An 18,182-nucleotide genomic window follows, 5' to 3' on the forward strand; every position below is an offset into this window, starting at 1 on the left:
TTATTCATTTTTTTTCTTTTGTTGTTTTTATTTAAACGGCTTGTCATTACCATATTAATAAAGTAAACTTTCGCATTTTTCACAGCTAATGCGTTTTACCTGGACAACAGCTGCGCGACTGCACTCGACTGAACGGACGAGGTAGACCCGTTAAATGCCACTGCACCTTCGCTGCATTGCGTATCAGCCGGCAACTTTTGCTCGCTTTTGCGCTAGCAATTGCATCCCGTTTCGTGTGGCACGAATATCCAGATAGAATGGAATTCAGACTGAATCGTAGAAAGCGTTAACAGTCCGTTTTCATAGTTTTTCTATCCTGTTATTTCATTATTATACCAGTCGTTTCTTCGTTATTATTAGACTGTAGATATTTGTGTGTTTATAAAAAAAATAATGTGCATCGTTTTTTTTTGCAAACGCGTTATTTCGCAACTAGACAAGTGCGTTAGATATTCACGTTATAAGTGGTACCTTTAAACTGTCAGTGTAATTTGGCACGTGTAAAACGACAGAAAAAAATTGTTCCTCGATAAGATAAAAGCGCAGCTGTAAGTTTCGAAAGCGTCGTAAATACGTCACTGGTCGATGGAAATTTTTACAGGCGTCCAATCAGTGTACCTGGAGAACAATATTGACCCGAGCTGCATCGTTCTGTGGAAACGTCATTTTACGGGCTTGTTGTGAATCAGCATAATAAAATCGTCGCGGTCGTACGATTGTTGAATCTCAACCAGCTCGACGTGCTCGCCACCGACACGTGCCGAGAAATTCAATTAACGGCGTTTTGTTAACTTATTAACAGGGTGACTGGCATGAGGGTCACTGGTACCTGGCGCTAGTGAAATAATTGCAAAATACAGAATATAAAAGAAGATCATACCTACGTATGATTTTATTAATTTAATTTAATTTAATTAAATGATTAAAAAATGGAAAAATGATAAGTTGTAGGCATTATTAATTTAATTTAATTAAATAATTAAAAACTGGAAAAATTATAGGTTCTAGGCATTATTAATTCAATCAAATTAAATAATTAAAAAATGGAAAAATTATAGCTTCTAGGGATTATTAATTTAATTTAATGAAATAGTTAAAAAGTGGCAAAATTATAAATTGTAGGTAAATTCTATTATAATGTATCCTGGTTGTTTTGAATAATAAATTGCTGCAGTAGATTGAAAATTGTTAATATCGTTGATAGTTCAGATTGTCTATGTCTAAAGTGTTCCTCGACTTGCAACGCGTACGTTATTCCGCATTTATCCAAATGTCAGCCAAAAAATAAAGGACGAAAAACAAACTTGCAATAACTCGATCCATTAATCTCGACGAGTATCATAAATTTGATAAGAGCCATATTAAGGCGCTCAGTCGTTGCTCGTGACCGAGTGAACCATAAGTTCTCGTTTGTTGTTTCAAAAGTACGAAGTGGTCCGACAGCAAATTCGTGAAATCGTTTCTTATTCACCCCGAACGAAATGGCAGATTTATTCGCGAAAGCATCGGTTAAAAATAATACTAATTAATTAAAAAGTACTCAAAAATTGATCGAGGCTTAATCAATCTGGAGATATACATCTTCTTATCAAAATGTTTTATCAGAACCGTACAAATACCAATAATTCTCATTATCAAATATCTTGGAATGTCTATTGTTTGCTATCATTTGAAACCATTCGTTTCCTGTTACGAATATTACCGGAGGCTTTTTGTAGTCCATTTTATAGAAGCTTGAGCTTCAAATTGATGCACCATAGGTGACATTCTGAAATACTTTTATGTCATGAAATCTCGTTAGACTGTTTACGTTTCGAAATCGCCCGCTCGATATGTAACGGCTTAATAGAAATCGCGCAATCGGGCCGATCGTCGATTCCGACCATCGGGATCGGTTCGACGGACGGTGCTTTCGCAGGGACATCGATTCATCGCGGTGATCTCGTTACCGCGATCGAGGATCCGTCAACTTTTGACGTGTACGAACGCATCGGCCCCATATGTTAGCGTGCACGAGCCGTTGCTCTATTCCCGCAAAAATCGGCTAATAAAAAGGCAACTCGTCGACCTTCGATATAGTCTATACCTTCGACTGGCGACTGGCTCTCGTTCTTTCTTTCTTTCTGTTTCTCTCTCCTCGCCATTCTCTCCTTTCCTCTTACCTCTTTCTCTCTCTCTCTCTCTCTCTCTCTCTCGCTCTCTTGCTCTCTTCAAGTCTCTCGTTTTTCCTTCTTTCTCTGCCTTTCTGTTTCTACCGTCTGTGCACTTCGACGGTGTGCACAGTTGCCAACTTTCACGTATCATAATACACAGTGAAAGAATGTGGTTTCCCTTTCAAATTACAAAATACGGTGCGAGCGCACACAACCGAGCGAGCGCACACAACCGAGCGAACGCACACTTCCTTCGCTTACCACGATCGTTTCTTTTCTCGGCTGAATTTCGTCAGGATTCCGATCCGTCGACGAATCGATCCTCCACTTCTGTCTAGCGTTCCGTGACAGACACTCGATTTTCAATGAATTCCGGCGGAGAAACGATCGGTGAATCGTTTAGGATCGTTAAATGTCAACGAAAGCTTCAAGCTTATCATCGTTATCCTGTCTCAATCGTTATTTTATACATTATTCAAACTACTGCATGAAATAATCGTTCGTTTCTCCTTTCTTTCTCTCCGTCTTTGCCGATCTTTCGATTGAGGTCGTAAAATCGTGCGTTCTATCGGCAAGCCTGGTCTCGCCTTCTTCAAGGATACGATCTCGGCCGGTGCAACACCTGAGACTGAAGCCTTGATTAAGATATTACGTTGCCACGCATGGTCCACACGATCGGCCGCTCGATTTTACAGCTAAAGACAGACTTGACCTAGATATTCTGTAAAAACCGGTAGGCACGTCCGTTCTAATTGCGAATATCGATTCAAAGGGACTACTCGCTCGTCCCGGCACGATTTTGTATCATCTTTCGTGGCCGTTCCGTCGAACAGGAAAGCATTTATCCGTTTGGCCATCGACGAGATTTGGGTCACGGACATCGTACACCGGCTACGAGAACAATAAAAGCTGCCGGCCAATCGGTCCTTTTCAACTTCCTCCGCAAACTGCCGTGGCGTTTTAACCCTTCGCTGGGTTAACGTGGATCCGGCAACCACTTTGAATCTTTATTTGCGATTTTTATTTTGGAAACTTACATTGACGCAAATGTCTGTAGAGGCAATTTCCTTTGCAAAATTGAACCGCCATGTTTAATCCTTGCCTGGGTTGCTGTGTATCTGGGTGGCCATTGATGGAAACTTCAATATTTCCAATTTTGTTTTAATTTCCTTCGCAGAGTCGAGCTATGACGTTTTAACCCTTGACTGGATTAGTGTGAATGCGACTACCACTTTGAATCTTTTTTAACATTTGCAATTTTTATTTGGGAAATTTATACTGACGTGAACGTGTGTAAAGGCAATTTCCTTTAGAAAATTGAGCCGCGATGTTTAACCCTTAGCTGGATGCTGTGTATCTGGGTAGCTATTGAAGCTTCAATATTTCGAATTTTTATTCATTTCCTCCGCAAAATGCCATGGCGTTTTAACCCTTCGTTGGGTTAGCGTGGATCCGGCTACCATTTTCAATCTTTGACTTTTGCGATTTCTATTTTGGAAATTTATACCGATGTAAATGTGTGCAACGCCAACTTTCTTTACAAAACTGAGCCGCTAGCCTGGGTTGTTGTATACCTGGGTAGCCATTGAAGCTTCAATTTGTATTAATAGTGTCTCAAGCATAAGAATTCCAAGTGGTTTTGTAATACTTTCACAAAAATATAAATGATTGTTAAAAAGAAATATAGAAATAACTACCTTGGTACTTGGTTGGTTATACAAAAGTTAAATGAGAACATGATGGAAATTTTGTTAAAAGATTTCACGATTACTGCAGTAGAGATTGAACTCGTCTTCGTTTCGACGAGCTACATCGAATAGGTTTATTTTTATTCACGTTCGAATTGGTGGCAGGCACGTTAACGTTGCTTAGCGTTTGTTCGTCTGCGTTGAAGATTTACGAGACGTGTAAGAAATAGGTGACTAGATCTCGGGACGATAGCTGTTCTAACTGAAAAGAAATAGAGATGAGAATTTCTAGCGATTAATTTTTTTCATTTTCCACCGAAGGTTACATTATAATGAAGCTTCAGGAAAGAATATTAATCATTTCTACTGGAACACAATATCATGTTCCTTTATTACTTCATTGTAGAAAGAAAAGGTTAGACGGTACACAATAAACTACTTAATTTATTTTTGAGATTACTTTTCTTTGATAGCGTTGAAAAATGTATGAAGGTTTTAAAGTCGCGTTAACATTGACCGCCATAACAGAATACATTATAAAACAGATCATCAACATCCTAATCGTCATGATGTTTACTGCAACTGACTTATTTTTCAATTTAACTTTTCCATTTGTTCATATTATTTTGTTTGAATTAAATTTGGAGCGGAGGCCAACATGTTAAATCTTCAAACAACAAATCAACGTGTATTTCAACGTGAATATCTTTCAATAACGACGATGATAGGGTGTCATTAATAAAAATAACTGATAAAATTGAGTGAAAATAGCTTTCGAGTAGGTAACTCGAGGATGGTATTGCGAGGCCGTAGAAAAATCGATGTCGTATCTGGCGTGTTCTCGAGGGCGAATGTCCGCACAGGCAACAGGTTTCCGACGTATTCCACTGCATCGTCTTCTTAAGTAGAATATCCCTGCTTTCTCAGTAGTTCAGCACGTTTCTGACAGCCGCGAAGCATCTCCACTTATCGGGTAGATAAAACGGTTCGAATACATGAGGGAAGGGACTGTCCCAACCGGTGACCCTTTGTACCGGAGCTTCCAAATTCAGAAAACATTCCTCCTATTCAACAAACATTTCCAATTAAAACAATATGATAATAGAGGTATATTTTGTCATTCTTTCATATAATGCAAATAAGATAAATCCTTGAACAGCGGAATCTGGATCAATCGTGACCCAAATTAAAAAAAAATATATATAAGGATATTAACTGAAAGTTGAATGTACAATTTTTAATCAAACAAAAAGGTTTCGTATATTTGAAAAATAATTTTAAAAAAATGAGAATATAGAAAATACGAAATTAAATTAAAATTGAGACCCTCTCCCTAGTCCGTCGTCCGAGGGTGAATATCATTTGCAATTTAAGCGTCCATTACGTGGTTGAATTTTTAATATCAGTTACATTGCATTAATTTGTAAAAATATTTCTCCCAAGTATCAATTATTGACTCCGTTAACGCGAAGTTAAAAGTGTATCGCGATAATTGCAGCGGTTTCGTAAGAGATTTGTCATATCGAGCGACAAACAGGCTCGGGATCGTATTATTAGTCGAATATCTGGATTACAAACGAGCTATCCGTTCGCTGATTTAGCGGTAGGATTAAAGTTTTGCAAGGCGTAAATTTGTAGAAGCGGGCAAGCTGAAGCGTATCGAACCGTCACGAAGTGTACTGGCTGACGTAACAGAAAATACGCGTAATGATATCCTGCCACATTCCGACGATGCATTGAACATGCATCTAATACATTTTGGGTACGGAGCGCTGGTGCACGCGCCGCGAATAAATAATTTCGTAATTAGAATAACTTAAAATCTCGTTTATATGATCGGACCACGCTGCTAATAAGTCGATCCGAGAGCGGCTGAATTAAAGCATGCTTTAATTACATCAAGTTATTTCACGTTACACGGCACAATTGGCCACGATATTACTATGCAACGTTCATTTTGAAACATAGAAATTTCCTTCGAATTCAATTTATCTGGAGAGAAACTAAGTGTGAAAATGTTTCAATTTTGTAACTCTTTGAAGCAATGAATATTTACCTGAATCGTCGAGGCTATCTCTGCTCCAAATCCATTCGTCAAGGGTGCCTCATGGGCGACGACGAGTCTTCCAGTTTTCTTCACCGACTGCAATATTAAATATTATATAGATAAATATTATTATTCAAAATTTGTCTTTGTGTTTCTATTATTAAATTTGAAGTACTCGTCAGCCACATAAGATCCCAAAGCAGTCAGTGTATTAATTATTGATTTTTTCATATGTCTGACCACATACGGTTGTTTCTACTGTGATAATTAACGTGTTATATATTACTGATTCGATAAAAAGCAGAATGCTATAAAAACTATAAAAATAATTGAAAGTGTTTACTAAAGCAATACGTATGAGTATTGTAAAAGTATCCATACTTAATATCCTATCACATGTCACGAAATGTAATTCGTTTTACGAAGCATGCTGTTTCGCGGATCAATTCACGAATGATTTATATATCGTCCCATATTGACTGGTGTAATAATAATTTATATGCAGCCAGACGTTAAGTGACACGTTAATATATCCGATCGAATGGATCGGTTTCGTGGCGATCGTCGAATCATTAGAAAACGAGCGGACGTCGCGTGTAATTAAGACATGTAGCCGCACACGCGTTCAATTAACACACGCCTGTCCGTGTAGTTGTAAATCATTAGAAACGGTAACTCGATAGTACCCCGAGAATGTATGCACGTCGAATGAGTGCAGGTTTCGGTGACATTTCAGATGTCGACTGACCTTCCATGCTACTTTCAGAACTTTGTCCACTCGCCATCATCTTCTTAACTTTGATCGATGGCAAATCAGATGATCAGGTGACGCGATTAGAATTTTTTTCTGAGGTGAGCCAGGTCTCGGATTTATTTAGCATTTTGTAATTTTGTAATTTTAGGATTTTTGAATTTTTAAACTTTGAAGTTTTGGAATTTCGGAATTTTGAAATTTTAAGATTTTAGAATTTTGCAACTTTGAAACTTTAGAACTTTAGAACTTTAAAACTTTGGAATTTTAGAATTTTAGGATCTTAAGTCTTAAAATTGTGAAATTTTTAAATTGTATAACTGTAGAATTGCTAACCCATCACTCCTTATTTATAATTGCACAAACATCCGCATAATATGGCTATCTTAGATCCTTTCAGAGAATTCTACAGAACATTACTGTTTTTCCCAATTCAATAACGTTTGAAATTTTCCATCTGACAGGCAACTTTGTCACAAGAATCAGAAACAAGTATCGTCGACAGAGAGAATCCGTGAACATATCAAAATTACGGGAAACTGGTTTTCAATTACGCTCACCTTCCCTCTGTAGTCGCCGTGTCCGTGTACCACCTGTATAATGTTTAACTGCATACCGTACAATCGGCATATCATTAAGCGGCTAAAGATCAATTAGCATAAATCAACACGATATTCGAGTCGTAATTTGGACGAGTGAACGTTGCTTTCCTTTACTTTACGAATTCTGTGACAACGCTTGTCTTCTAACTTTCAAACACCATGAAATAAACTTGAAATTAAATATCTCCGTCTTTGAAGCTGTTAGAAATATTAACAAATCTATTCAGTACTAGTACAGATAAATAACGAATTAAGCGAACATTAAAAGTTAAGAATTTAAAAATTGTAGAAAATGTGAATTTTAGAACCCTAGAATATTCTGATTGGAGAGAAAGGTGATAGAAACGAGCAGAGAGCATTAACGAGCCGCTAATTAAATCGCAATGATCAGAGAGGAAAAAATGTACTATCGCGTTTTATCCGGGTTTCGTAAGTCATTTCGTAAAGGAAGGAATTCTAAATTCTTTTTCTACGAATTTCGAAAGTTAAAAGTTTCCTCGTCGATGTTTTGAAACTGAACGAAAAGAATGCAATTAGAAATTCGTGACAGAATAAATCGTAAAGGCGCTTTTTTTCGCTGTTTCTACAATCAAGTAGTTTCGTCATTGGATTGTATGTTTCGATATGTAACGATTATTGCGGTGCATTAGTAGAAATCAACTTTCTGTACGTATGTTATCCGATAACTGCCTGACCCCGTATAGATACTGCTAAAAAGGTTGCAAAACGCCTGATGAATTACGCTATTATCGCAGGTATGTTCAAAATAAAATAATATCTCACTTCAAATTTTTTCGGATATTTTAATAATCAAACCGATTCTAACACATAAATTCCAAAATTCTAAGATTTGAAGATTCTAAGGTTCTAAAATTCTAAGATTTTAAGGTTCTAAGGTTTTAAAATTCTAAGATTTTAAGATTCTAAGGTTCTAAAATTTCATAATTCCCACTTGCTGCTTTTGCCTCTTGAAAGCTTGTAAATCACCTAGGTACTTTCCCCAGTACCTTCAAACTAAATTAACACCTCAAATTTTACTTTCACGTGTCCTTAAAATTCATCCTCTGACACTATAAGATTTCTCTAAGTCACAGATAAACGTGTCTCCATCTTCTCGCTGTGTTTCACAATCGAAACGAAACCGTGATCTCGATAAGCGAATAGTACGATTAAAATGCTGCATATCTAAGTATCTCTCCTTCCTTCGAACACGATTTCTTACGCTGTCTCATTTCGACGAAGGACGTAAGCCTACGTAATAGTCGGGCAGACGTAACAGTCTTGTTTAAACGTAACGCATGTAAAACGATCTGGTTGCAATAACGCGTGAAAACGGAACAAATTATCATGACGAAATTACCTTGCAAACGAGTTCCGCGTCCCAAGGCAGGATAGAAACAAGGTCTATTACCTCGCAGGACGCGTCGAGCTTCTCCTGGACGAGATCGGCCACCTCCAGCAATACGTGCACCTGTGTACCCCAACCCACCAGTGTCACGGCATCACCTATGAGGAAACGTACACGTTCTGTATAGGCTCGTTTCACCTTACCTGTGTCGCGATTACGTTTATCCTTTTGTCGCCTATTATGTTTCAGGACCGATGATGGCGCGTGCTGCGACGATCGGATAATGAAAGGATGATTACAGTAAAACATACTGGAACGTTCATTATCCGCATTGCAACCCTTTTTGCGTTGTTCCATTCGCAAAACGCGGTTTACCAACATGTGAAACGTGTTTGGTGTCTCAATAAAGAAATTTCATTCTCATGAAATTTTGGATGATTATTACAAATAATATTGGTTCTGAAATACGATTTATATCCAGAGGGCATTGTCTTAGATAATGTCGTTGCGTAAACCGAAAGTGTTCCGAAATCTGTTTCGAGGACCAGTCATTTTTGTAGGCATTGGCGTAACTAGGAAGGAATCAAGGTGAGCCTGGTGCCCCCCAAAATGGAGGATGGTCCCCTTATTATTCTGTGATGTTAATATTCTAAGATTCAAACGCTTGAAAATTATAAAATTCTGAGATTCTAATATTCCTGAGCCCTAGGGTGGGCTTAGTTTCCCCCAAAATGTGGGATGGCTCCCCTCACTATTTTGAGACGCTAAGATTCTAAAATTCAAAAGTATAAAAATTATAAAATTTTAATATTCTAATAATCTGTGGAGCTGGCCAACCCCAGGAAAGATCCTACTATAGTTACGCCAATGCTTGTACGCCTACCTTCTTTAACAATTTCAGCCTTGCCGATTTCAATCTTGTAATCGGTTGTCGGCACCTCGTCGATCGCCGTGCGATACAGTATTTTTGGCTCGAATATGATACAAGGATCCGGTTCTTCTATGCAGCTCAACAAAAGACCTTTCGCGTGTCTCGCCCCTCGGGGAATAACGATCTGTAAAAGATAATTCAGGTATATTTCATTAACCCGTTCTACCAGACAAGAATTTAGAAGACGTACGACCTTATTCCGCTTCTTTCCGATGAGAATGAAATGTGACGTTGACGTTTAACACGCTGATTGCTACACTGATATTCAGCGAAATGATTGTTGACGTTGGTATGTGCTAGGAGTGTTGTTCTATCTAATTCCCTGTCTACAATATTTATTGTTCACGAGAGATTGTGACTTTGTGGTGTATCATTTGTACGATTATTATCGTTACTGTGTATTTAGTTGTTAATACGATGACTACTGTGGTGAAAATGATTAACAACATTTCGATTACTAATGCTACAGCTTCAATATAATTGAATAAACAAAACAAGACAAATAAAAAAATATTAAAAATAATCCTAAATTGCATTAATATTATACAAATCCTAACGAGGTTGCAACAATCCTGTAAATACAATATTTAAGTTAAGGATACTTTAATTCAATTATTTGAGAATTTATGTAATATTTAATTATCTTATCAAATTTGTAAACATTGCAAATAAAATTTGGGATAAGAAGAGTTAATTTAAAAAGTTTTAATTGGAAAACGGAACAATCCTGTTCTGTATAATCATAATTATAGTATACCATACTAGGTATGTCCATTTCTACTATAGCTAACAACGTGTTAAGAAATACAGCGATCTATAGTGTCAGTATCAAGAAAACTTTCTTCATGCATACGTAAAGTACATGTGCCGTACAATATTCATGAAATCCCTTGCAGAAAGTTAAAATCCAAAGACTATAACACCGAAGCGTGTCATCGAGGAATGAAGAACATCCTTGAGCATAGAAATTTGCTTCTATAAGTTTGTATACCTTTTGCATTTATTCATCATCAACTTTACGATGATTTAATTAAAAATTAAATCATATTAAGTAGTCACAGATATTTAGAGGTCAAAAAGGAGTACGAAATGATGCCTGAAGTGTCTGACCACATACGGGGCTCATTCTACTTCGAATCCATTTTCAGTCTAAGATTATGTACTGTGCAGCATCTATTACTTATTAAACGAAACACGTATATTTAATGTGAGGTAAAGAATTTACTCTACCGAGATTGGGTAAATCAGTTCTTTAAGATACCACAGTGATTACAGTTATCGACAAGCTAGGGATCATTTTAAATTTTGATCAAATCAGTCGATGGCATAGCTATAATTAATGGATTTAATCAATGTTAATACACACCTTTAAACCTGGCGTATGTGCAAAATAAGCTTCAGGACTTTGTGAATGGTAGAGACCGCCATGGCCGACAGCTCCAGAAGGCGCTCGTATCGTTAATTTACCACAGTCGAACTCTCCGCCACTTCGGTATCTGAACTTGGCTGCCTCGTTTACCAGCTACAGATAAAATAGATTAAATTTGTAATAAACATATGTAACAATATCGTAATACGAAATTATTTAACCCTCTATGCACCCATGCAATTTTGAAGTAATAAATATATTCATTGTTTTAGAGTCATGGAATGGACTCTTTTCTTAAGTATAAAAAATTTGGGCTATAGAGGGTTGAAGAATGTAAAATTTGCCTTAAATCGGTAATTTGTAATTACCTGATCGAAAGCAGGAAATATGTAATCAGCGAATTGAATTTCTGCGATCGCTGTTACACCGGCAGTCGCTAAACCAATTCCAAAACCAGCGATTCCTTGTTCGCAAAGCGGCGTATTGAAAACTCGATCGCGTCCAAATTCTTTTTGGAGATTCATCGTACATCGGAAAACACCTCCGAATGCGACATCCTCGCCAAATATCACTAAATTAAAAAAAAAAAGATTTTACATAAATACTCAATGTAGGTTTGTGTTATAATTAGTGTGTTATCAATTCTGAAAGATAAGATAACAACAATTTTTTACTAAACATTCTGACTGTGTTGTAATACATACTTTATAAACCTGAATCTTAAGAATTGATTATTTATTATTAATACCTGCGTCGGGATCTTTGGTCAGCGCTGAACGAAGTCCATTATTTATCGCTTGATACATATTCATCTTTTCTGTCTCACCTGAAACGTTATCATTCCATTTAAATTTATTCACATCTGACGTTTATAGATATCTGCACTGAACAAGGAAGTGGTATTAAATCGATTGTGCTAATGGCTACGGCTGTCAAGTTATACTTTCAGTCAACTTTTTTGATTCAAACTTCTTCGCTGCTAACATTAGGTCAAAACTAACTCATGGTTGGATAATAGGTAAAAATTAATGAGTTTCTATTTTGGCGGGAATTCTTAAGACGGTGACACACTGGCCATGCAGATATACATATTACATCAGGAAGAGATAATTTCACTTACCGGGTGCGTTGTTACTTTTGTCGGTATAGTAATTGAAATGTATCCGTCTGACATTTTCACGTGGCAACAATTTATCCGCGGAATAATTCCAAAACAGGGACGCACGAGTGTTCAGTAATCGAGTAGAGAATTTACTGAGTACCATCGTGGTCGAACGTCAATTGAGAGTTCACGGTTGCGATAATGAATAAACCTTATCTCTTCAACGTAATTTACATACAATACTATATTTTAGGACGTGCAAGACCCTGTGGCTCGACCAAAGTCGAATTTCGTAAAAAGCCTTGCCTGGAGATACACGATGCTTCACATGTAAACATGTCTCATACGTGTACTGTTAGTGCATATGGTGTATTTGCGGTCATACATGTTTTTCAAGTTCCTTTCGACAAGTCCCCTCTACCACACAGATTTATTTCTCCTTTCAGTGTTATCTATTTCTATTTCATCTCTTTTCTATGCATATATAGAGTAATGATGTATAATGTACACATATATGGAGGAGATGTTTGTTTCAAAATGGTAAACATGATTTTTTGGTGTATTCTCTAAATAACATTGATAGAATAGATTGCAATGAATTACTTAGTGCATTGACTTTTACTTAATCAATGTAGGATTAGATGAACGTTGCAAATGGCTGTTTCTAGAGGGACTTGCTGCGATAACGTTCTGATTATCGTAGTGACGCAACGTTGTGTAATAACGAGCCTGAACTTATCTATTGAATGTTATTAAAAGGAAAACATGATGCACACTTGGTTTCTTGTTTGAAATTGTTGTATTTGGAGTAGGTGCGTTTAAAATTGAAAGTTTGGGAATTAGAAAGTGATGTAAGGAATGCAGGGATGCAAGGGTTGCATGGGTGTAAGGAATGCAGGAAATAAGAAGGATATAAGAAGTGCTAGGATGTAAGGGATTCAGGGGTACAAAGGATACGAGGATACAGTGATTTGGGAGTATTCCCTGCAAGGTCCATGAAAAGAATGACAAAAATAAATAACTGCAAAGGGAAGTCTTGGTCCATAAATAGTAGGAATAGGATAAACAATAACTGGGAAGGGTGGTCCCCGCGAGACCCATAAAGCGAAATAAAATAATAAATAATTGGGAAGCGTGGATATGTCCTATAAAGGTGAATAAAATAATTAATAACTGAAAGGGGTAGCCTTGGCCTATAAAGAGGGATAAAATTATATAAATAACTGGAAAAAGTGAAATAAAAGGGGTCCTTGGCCGAGGCCCAAAAGAAGGATACAATCATAAATGGTATTCCCCTTTGATGGATTTATTTAATAAGCAGAGAAAATAAATAAAGTAAATTAAATAAACTCCGGAAAGAAATTCTATTCTATTTTTGGTTTTCTTGGGCTTCGCCCGAGATGGCGTTTCAGGGCTCCGGAAAGAAATTAGAGGACGCTGCTTGTGCCCTCTTCATACGGACCTGATTTCATATTGGGGTGTCAGGGACCCCGAAGCACCGGTAACTATAGTGCACCGATGACAAGATGTCCCATGAGACAAATGCAAATGCGTGCTTCTCATGGGACATCTTGTCATCGGTGCACAGTACTTACATACCGCCATGACATCATATTGGGGTGTTAGAGAATCCCCAAAAATGCCAGCCTTTGGGCGAAAGTAAGGGTAAGGGGTGTTAGGGACCCCGAAGCACTGGTAACACTCTGCATACCGACATTATGGCATCCGGGATATCAGGGACCCCTAAACGACTTAAGTTGCGACTAATTACGCGGGAGAATTTGAATTGATTTTTATACTATTATTTATTTTTCTTAATCATATACTAAATTTCACAATAATTAATAATTACAAATTATGTTCAATGTTGACACATGTCGTGAAAATTAAGATTTTGAGAATTTTTGCTTTGAAACCTACTTTGGTCGCAAGAAACAATCAAAACACTTTTCACGTATAATATATGCAATTTCTCTTAAACTCTTCTTTAAATTAAATGTTTCAAACATATTGATATTAGTGTATCACTAATTAATTTATTAATTGATGTACTAAGTTTTATATTCTAATTATGGATTTACTGCTGATGATCAACTTCAATACTTTTCTATGGTATTTCTTTGGTTCCCAGTTTCCATATAAGAAAATGGCAGCCCTAAGTGTTGGATGTGGAGATTTTTTAGAGTTTCAGGTATTATTCTCATAAATGAAAGATGTGTAAAAAAATATTCTGATTTCTATATGTAAATTCAGGTTTTCAAATTTGTACCTTGCATGTGTTGAACAAACAATCTTTACATTAGTTGCTCTATATACGTAATGTATTGTACACATAATTAAGGTTATATGGAGATTTATGTAATATTTCGTACAATAAACAATTTTTAATACATTAAAGTTTCTTTAAATTAATATAAAAGATTAAATGTAATGAGACAATTCAGCGTATTACTTATGCTTTTAATTTGGAAATCTTAATTTAGGTTAAATATATCTACAATTAAGGTAATGAATGAGTCTTATTAAAGTGCACGTGTTACATACCATGAAAATATGCTTACATATATAATACAGTGATAATTTATGTATTGTAAGCATAAAATTGTTAAATAATATGTATTAAATTTTTTCCTTATGTTTTTTCTGGTATGATGTATTTTATATTTTTGATCGTAATAATTATTACTTTTGTTTCAGGATGCATTACAAAAAATGCGACAAATTGATGACAAAATTATTTATATGCTAAATGCTACAATTCCAACAGAATCTTTTAAAAGCCAAGTTGATCCTACGGCACAATGTAAAGATTTATTTGAACAAATTCAGTCAGGTCATAAACAAAGAGAATTGGCCATTACAAAATGTGTAAATGCATCAAAAGAAAAAGTTAAGCAATTGAAGGCTCAAAAAGATAGTGGGAATGATAATCCACAGCTTCTTAAATCATTAAGGAAAGAACAAAGTACTCTGCGTTTATTACAGTCAGAATTAAATGTAGAAGAAATTGTTAAAAAACGAACAATTAATGTATATCACGAAAAATGTCGTAGTTTTTATAAACCAATAAATGTAACAGCATAGTGTTGTAAATAATTTTATGAATAGTTAAAACCATCAATTTTTTATACAATCGTTAGTTTATTGCAGTTTTGTTTATTATAACCTGACTGAAGTCAAAATGTAACTAAAATATATGTAACTATAATATACAAACATACTTAGACATTTATAAAATAATAAATATAACCATTTTGTAAATGTGAATTGTTTCTAATTCATAAGAATGCAATCTTATAACAGAAACAATACAGAGTGTTAATAACGTTAAGAAATCAATTACAATAATTTCTATTTACTGAAAAATATATTTTATAATATTAATATAATACATCATGCCTGTTTTACATACAGTAAAAGCTGGATATATGCAACATCGCTATCCCCTCCACTTGGGGGGATCACCCTAAGCGAACCGAGCCCCTCGACGAGGAAACCGTGTAATATGATCCGACCGTAATATCGGTGTGACTAATACTAATTGAACGATAAAACTTTTTTATTTTTACCATTTTCTTAATGAAACTTTTACTAACGCATTTGCGAGATTTTTCTGATTAAAATGATACCAAACATAAGGCAGGCCGTACACCAAAGATGCATCAAACACGCAACATGCAACATACAACACGTCGCATGTTGTGTATGTACGAACGTATACCGTATACCGCAGTTCACCAGAGTCCATAACTGCGACGCGCAGGTTGGAAGATGGTGGGGGAACGCAGCGAGTTCTCTGCTAATCGCTTTCCACTTCGTTTGGGAGTATCGCCAATCAGGGCGAAGATGCGCACTGGAGAAGCGCGAAGAACGAAAACTGGTCTTTTCGCAGTTATGGACACTAGTGAACTGCGGTATAGAATAGGTATCGCGGCTGAATACAAAGGATGTGTACGGACGCAGAATCGACACCTCGACTGGATATATGCAACGTTTAAATGCCCAGAATCGACACTTCGGCTGGATATATGCAACGTCTGGATCCCAATGTTTGTTGCATATATCCAGCTTTTACTGTACTTTCTATTTTTAACATAGTTTATATAATATGATTTTATATTATAAAGAAAAATATTTATTGTTCGTGTAATATTGTTTAAAACATGAGCAAGATTTTTTCAGCAATACAAGCAATAGAATATTATATTAAATAACTATTTTATTATTGCTTTTTACATATTTACAATAATATTGAAATACTTCTTTATTGCTGTTTTTCCATTGCTTCTTTTCGACCTTTTTCTTCCATTTGTTTATACCACTTTAATCTTTCTGTCATTATATTCTTTCCACCTGATGTTTCTTTTTTCCCGATATAAATAGATACCATAAATCCAATTATTGCAAGTACTGTCATTAAAAGACATCCACGAACTCTTGCTATAGCATGTGCTTTTTGTATACAATCTATACTAATTAATAAAAACAGACATATATAACTTCCAAGGTAAGTTCATAATCTTCATATTAAATGTTAAAAAATATAATTTATTGTTAGTATTAGAATAATATAACATTATATTATAATATTGTATATGATATATTTACTTACGATACTCTGTCTGGAACTTGATCCATACTAGGATAGCGTTTAACCCATACTAATATTCTTTTATCAAAATTAGTCACAGTATGAAATGGTGACCCTAAAATATATAAAATAAGATGTATTTTCATGTATGTAAGCTAAAATTTTATAAAAACACAGGTAAAATCAAATTTTACCTAATATGTTTTCTTGCGCTTGTGGTGGTTTTGTGGATTTATTTTCAGGAACAACTTTGTCTTCATACTTAATAAGAGTAGAATGGAATTGTCTAATTCTTATAGATCTAAATTGCTTCACCAATCTTATATGAAACATTCTATAAATATTATTTAATTTCAATTACACTATTGCACAAGTTACAATTTTTATTATCAATTAAACAACATTACAAATATTACTTATAATTATAAAAATTTTCTATTATTTTCTAAAATATTATGATCATAACAATGTTCTTATAAAAAAATTGAATTACTTAATATACTTAACTTAAAGGGCAAATTTATATGAAACATTCTGATATATTTAAATACTCAAAAATATTAAAATTCTAACTCAATTTGAATAATAATAATTCATGTAACGGTATGTTACAAATAATATTATGGAATTTATTAATGCTTTATAAAAATATCTTTATGTAAATAATTAGTGTGCAACATTAACGTCATTTAACAATACAGTGTATCAGGTGATAGCTGTTTGAATGTTGTCTCACTGTTTATATAGTTTACATTAGTATAAATAAGTCATAATAAAATCGCTATATAGAATGTACATGTATATTTCAAGAACAAGGACATTAGTTTAATATATTGTCACGATGCAATACCGGAGCCGCTTAATTACAATTTTTCTGTTATTTAATATGTTTAACATTTTAATCATACTGAAGATCTAATTTATCTTTAATTTTGTTAAATTTGATATAGTTATCGTAGTTCTTGACAGTATCTCGGGTTACTTACTTCTGATTGTCAACGATCAATTCTTGACGACAAAGTTGCCTCTTACCACTCTTACGACTGATGCATGCCACTGTATGTAAATGCCTTATATACTAACAAGTTGAAAACTTTACCGACAGTCCCTGAAATAATCCCTAGAAACGAGAACACACCTTTCTTCGTTCCTACTGAAAGAAATTTGAGGGACGTGTTCAGGAGGCCCTAAAGAATGGCGCACTGGTCCTTATTTTATCCAAATCGTCAAAAAGTTATAAAATATCGAAATTGGTGTCTGTCCACGGTCAAGAAAATGGCGGATTGGACTCACCTGCATTAATTTATTCGTAATATAAACATTTTTGCGAATCGTATGTTCAAATAGAGATAAGAGCGCCATTCTTTCGGTCGGATAGAGCAAAATGAGCACTCAGGGGATGGTGTACAAGCTTTCGTTTAGAAAAATAGTGAGAATACGATTTCGTTGATTTTTCACTCACGAAAAACGTCAGAAAGGTAAAACAGACCACAAATTTAGTTCCTCATTTTTTCTGTAGGGCGCAGTTAATTCGTTTAGTATGTAGCAAGTATGCAGACTTCTGCTTTACCCGTTGAGAGGAAATTAATTGTTCACACAG

General features: G+C 35.3%; 3 protein-coding genes across 6 annotated transcripts; 1 reads left to right on the forward strand and 2 right to left on the reverse strand.

Annotated features, from left to right (window-relative positions):
* Positions 1–4,267: 4,267 nt before the first annotated feature.
* On the reverse strand, positions 4,268–12,556 carry BckdhB (Branched chain keto acid dehydrogenase E1 subunit beta). The gene is made up of 8 exons (XM_034318048.2): positions 12,010–12,556; positions 11,638–11,715; positions 11,258–11,460; positions 10,887–11,042; positions 9,473–9,644; positions 8,602–8,747; positions 5,898–5,984; positions 4,268–4,905 (listed from the first exon to the last, which is right to left on the reverse strand). Exons 1-8 carry the CDS (start codon positions 12,152–12,154, stop codon positions 4,765–4,767), a joined length of 1,128 nt encoding a protein of 375 aa, XP_034173939.2. The 5' UTR covers positions 12,155–12,556; the 3' UTR covers positions 4,268–4,764.
* Positions 12,557–14,122: 1,566 nt separating this feature from the next.
* Ccdc58 (Coiled-coil domain-containing 58) lies at positions 14,123–16,047 on the forward strand. 2 transcript variants are annotated; one of them, XM_034318049.2, is made up of 2 exons: positions 14,123–14,182; positions 14,689–16,047. In XM_034318049.2, exons 1-2 carry the CDS (start codon positions 14,138–14,140, stop codon positions 15,073–15,075), a joined length of 432 nt encoding a protein of 143 aa, XP_034173940.2. In that variant the 5' UTR covers positions 14,123–14,137; the 3' UTR covers positions 15,076–16,047. The 2 variants fall into 2 exon arrangements, with proteins under 2 accessions (XP_034173940.2, XP_034173941.1); XM_034318050.2 differs by lacking the exon at positions 14,123–14,182 and adding an exon at positions 14,224–14,496.
* A 145-nt stretch (positions 16,048–16,192) lies between these two features.
* On the reverse strand, positions 16,193–18,057 carry LOC117601452 (UPF0389 protein CG9231). Of its 3 annotated transcripts, XM_034318179.2 has the most exons (5): positions 17,876–18,057; positions 17,569–17,735; positions 16,777–16,916; positions 16,604–16,697; positions 16,193–16,463 (listed from the first exon to the last, which is right to left on the reverse strand). In XM_034318179.2, the coding sequence occupies exons 3-5, from the start codon at positions 16,913–16,915 to the stop codon at positions 16,256–16,258; spliced, it is 441 nt and encodes a 146-aa protein (XP_034174070.1). In that variant the 5' UTR covers position 16,916; positions 17,569–17,735; positions 17,876–18,057; the 3' UTR covers positions 16,193–16,255. The 3 variants fall into 3 exon arrangements, with proteins under 3 accessions (XP_034174070.1, XP_076544721.1, XP_034174069.1); XM_076688606.1 differs by lacking the exon at positions 17,876–18,057 and having other exon boundaries at positions 16,193–16,458; positions 17,569–17,788; XM_034318178.2 differs by lacking the exon at positions 17,876–18,057 and having other exon boundaries at positions 17,569–17,783.
* Positions 18,058–18,182: the final 125 nt, after the last annotated feature.

The sequence above is a fragment of the Osmia lignaria genome, chromosome 6, assembly GCF_051020975.1.
Source record: "Osmia lignaria lignaria isolate PbOS001 chromosome 6, iyOsmLign1, whole genome shotgun sequence".
Classification (NCBI taxonomy): Eukaryota; Metazoa; Arthropoda; class Insecta; order Hymenoptera; family Megachilidae; genus Osmia; species Osmia lignaria.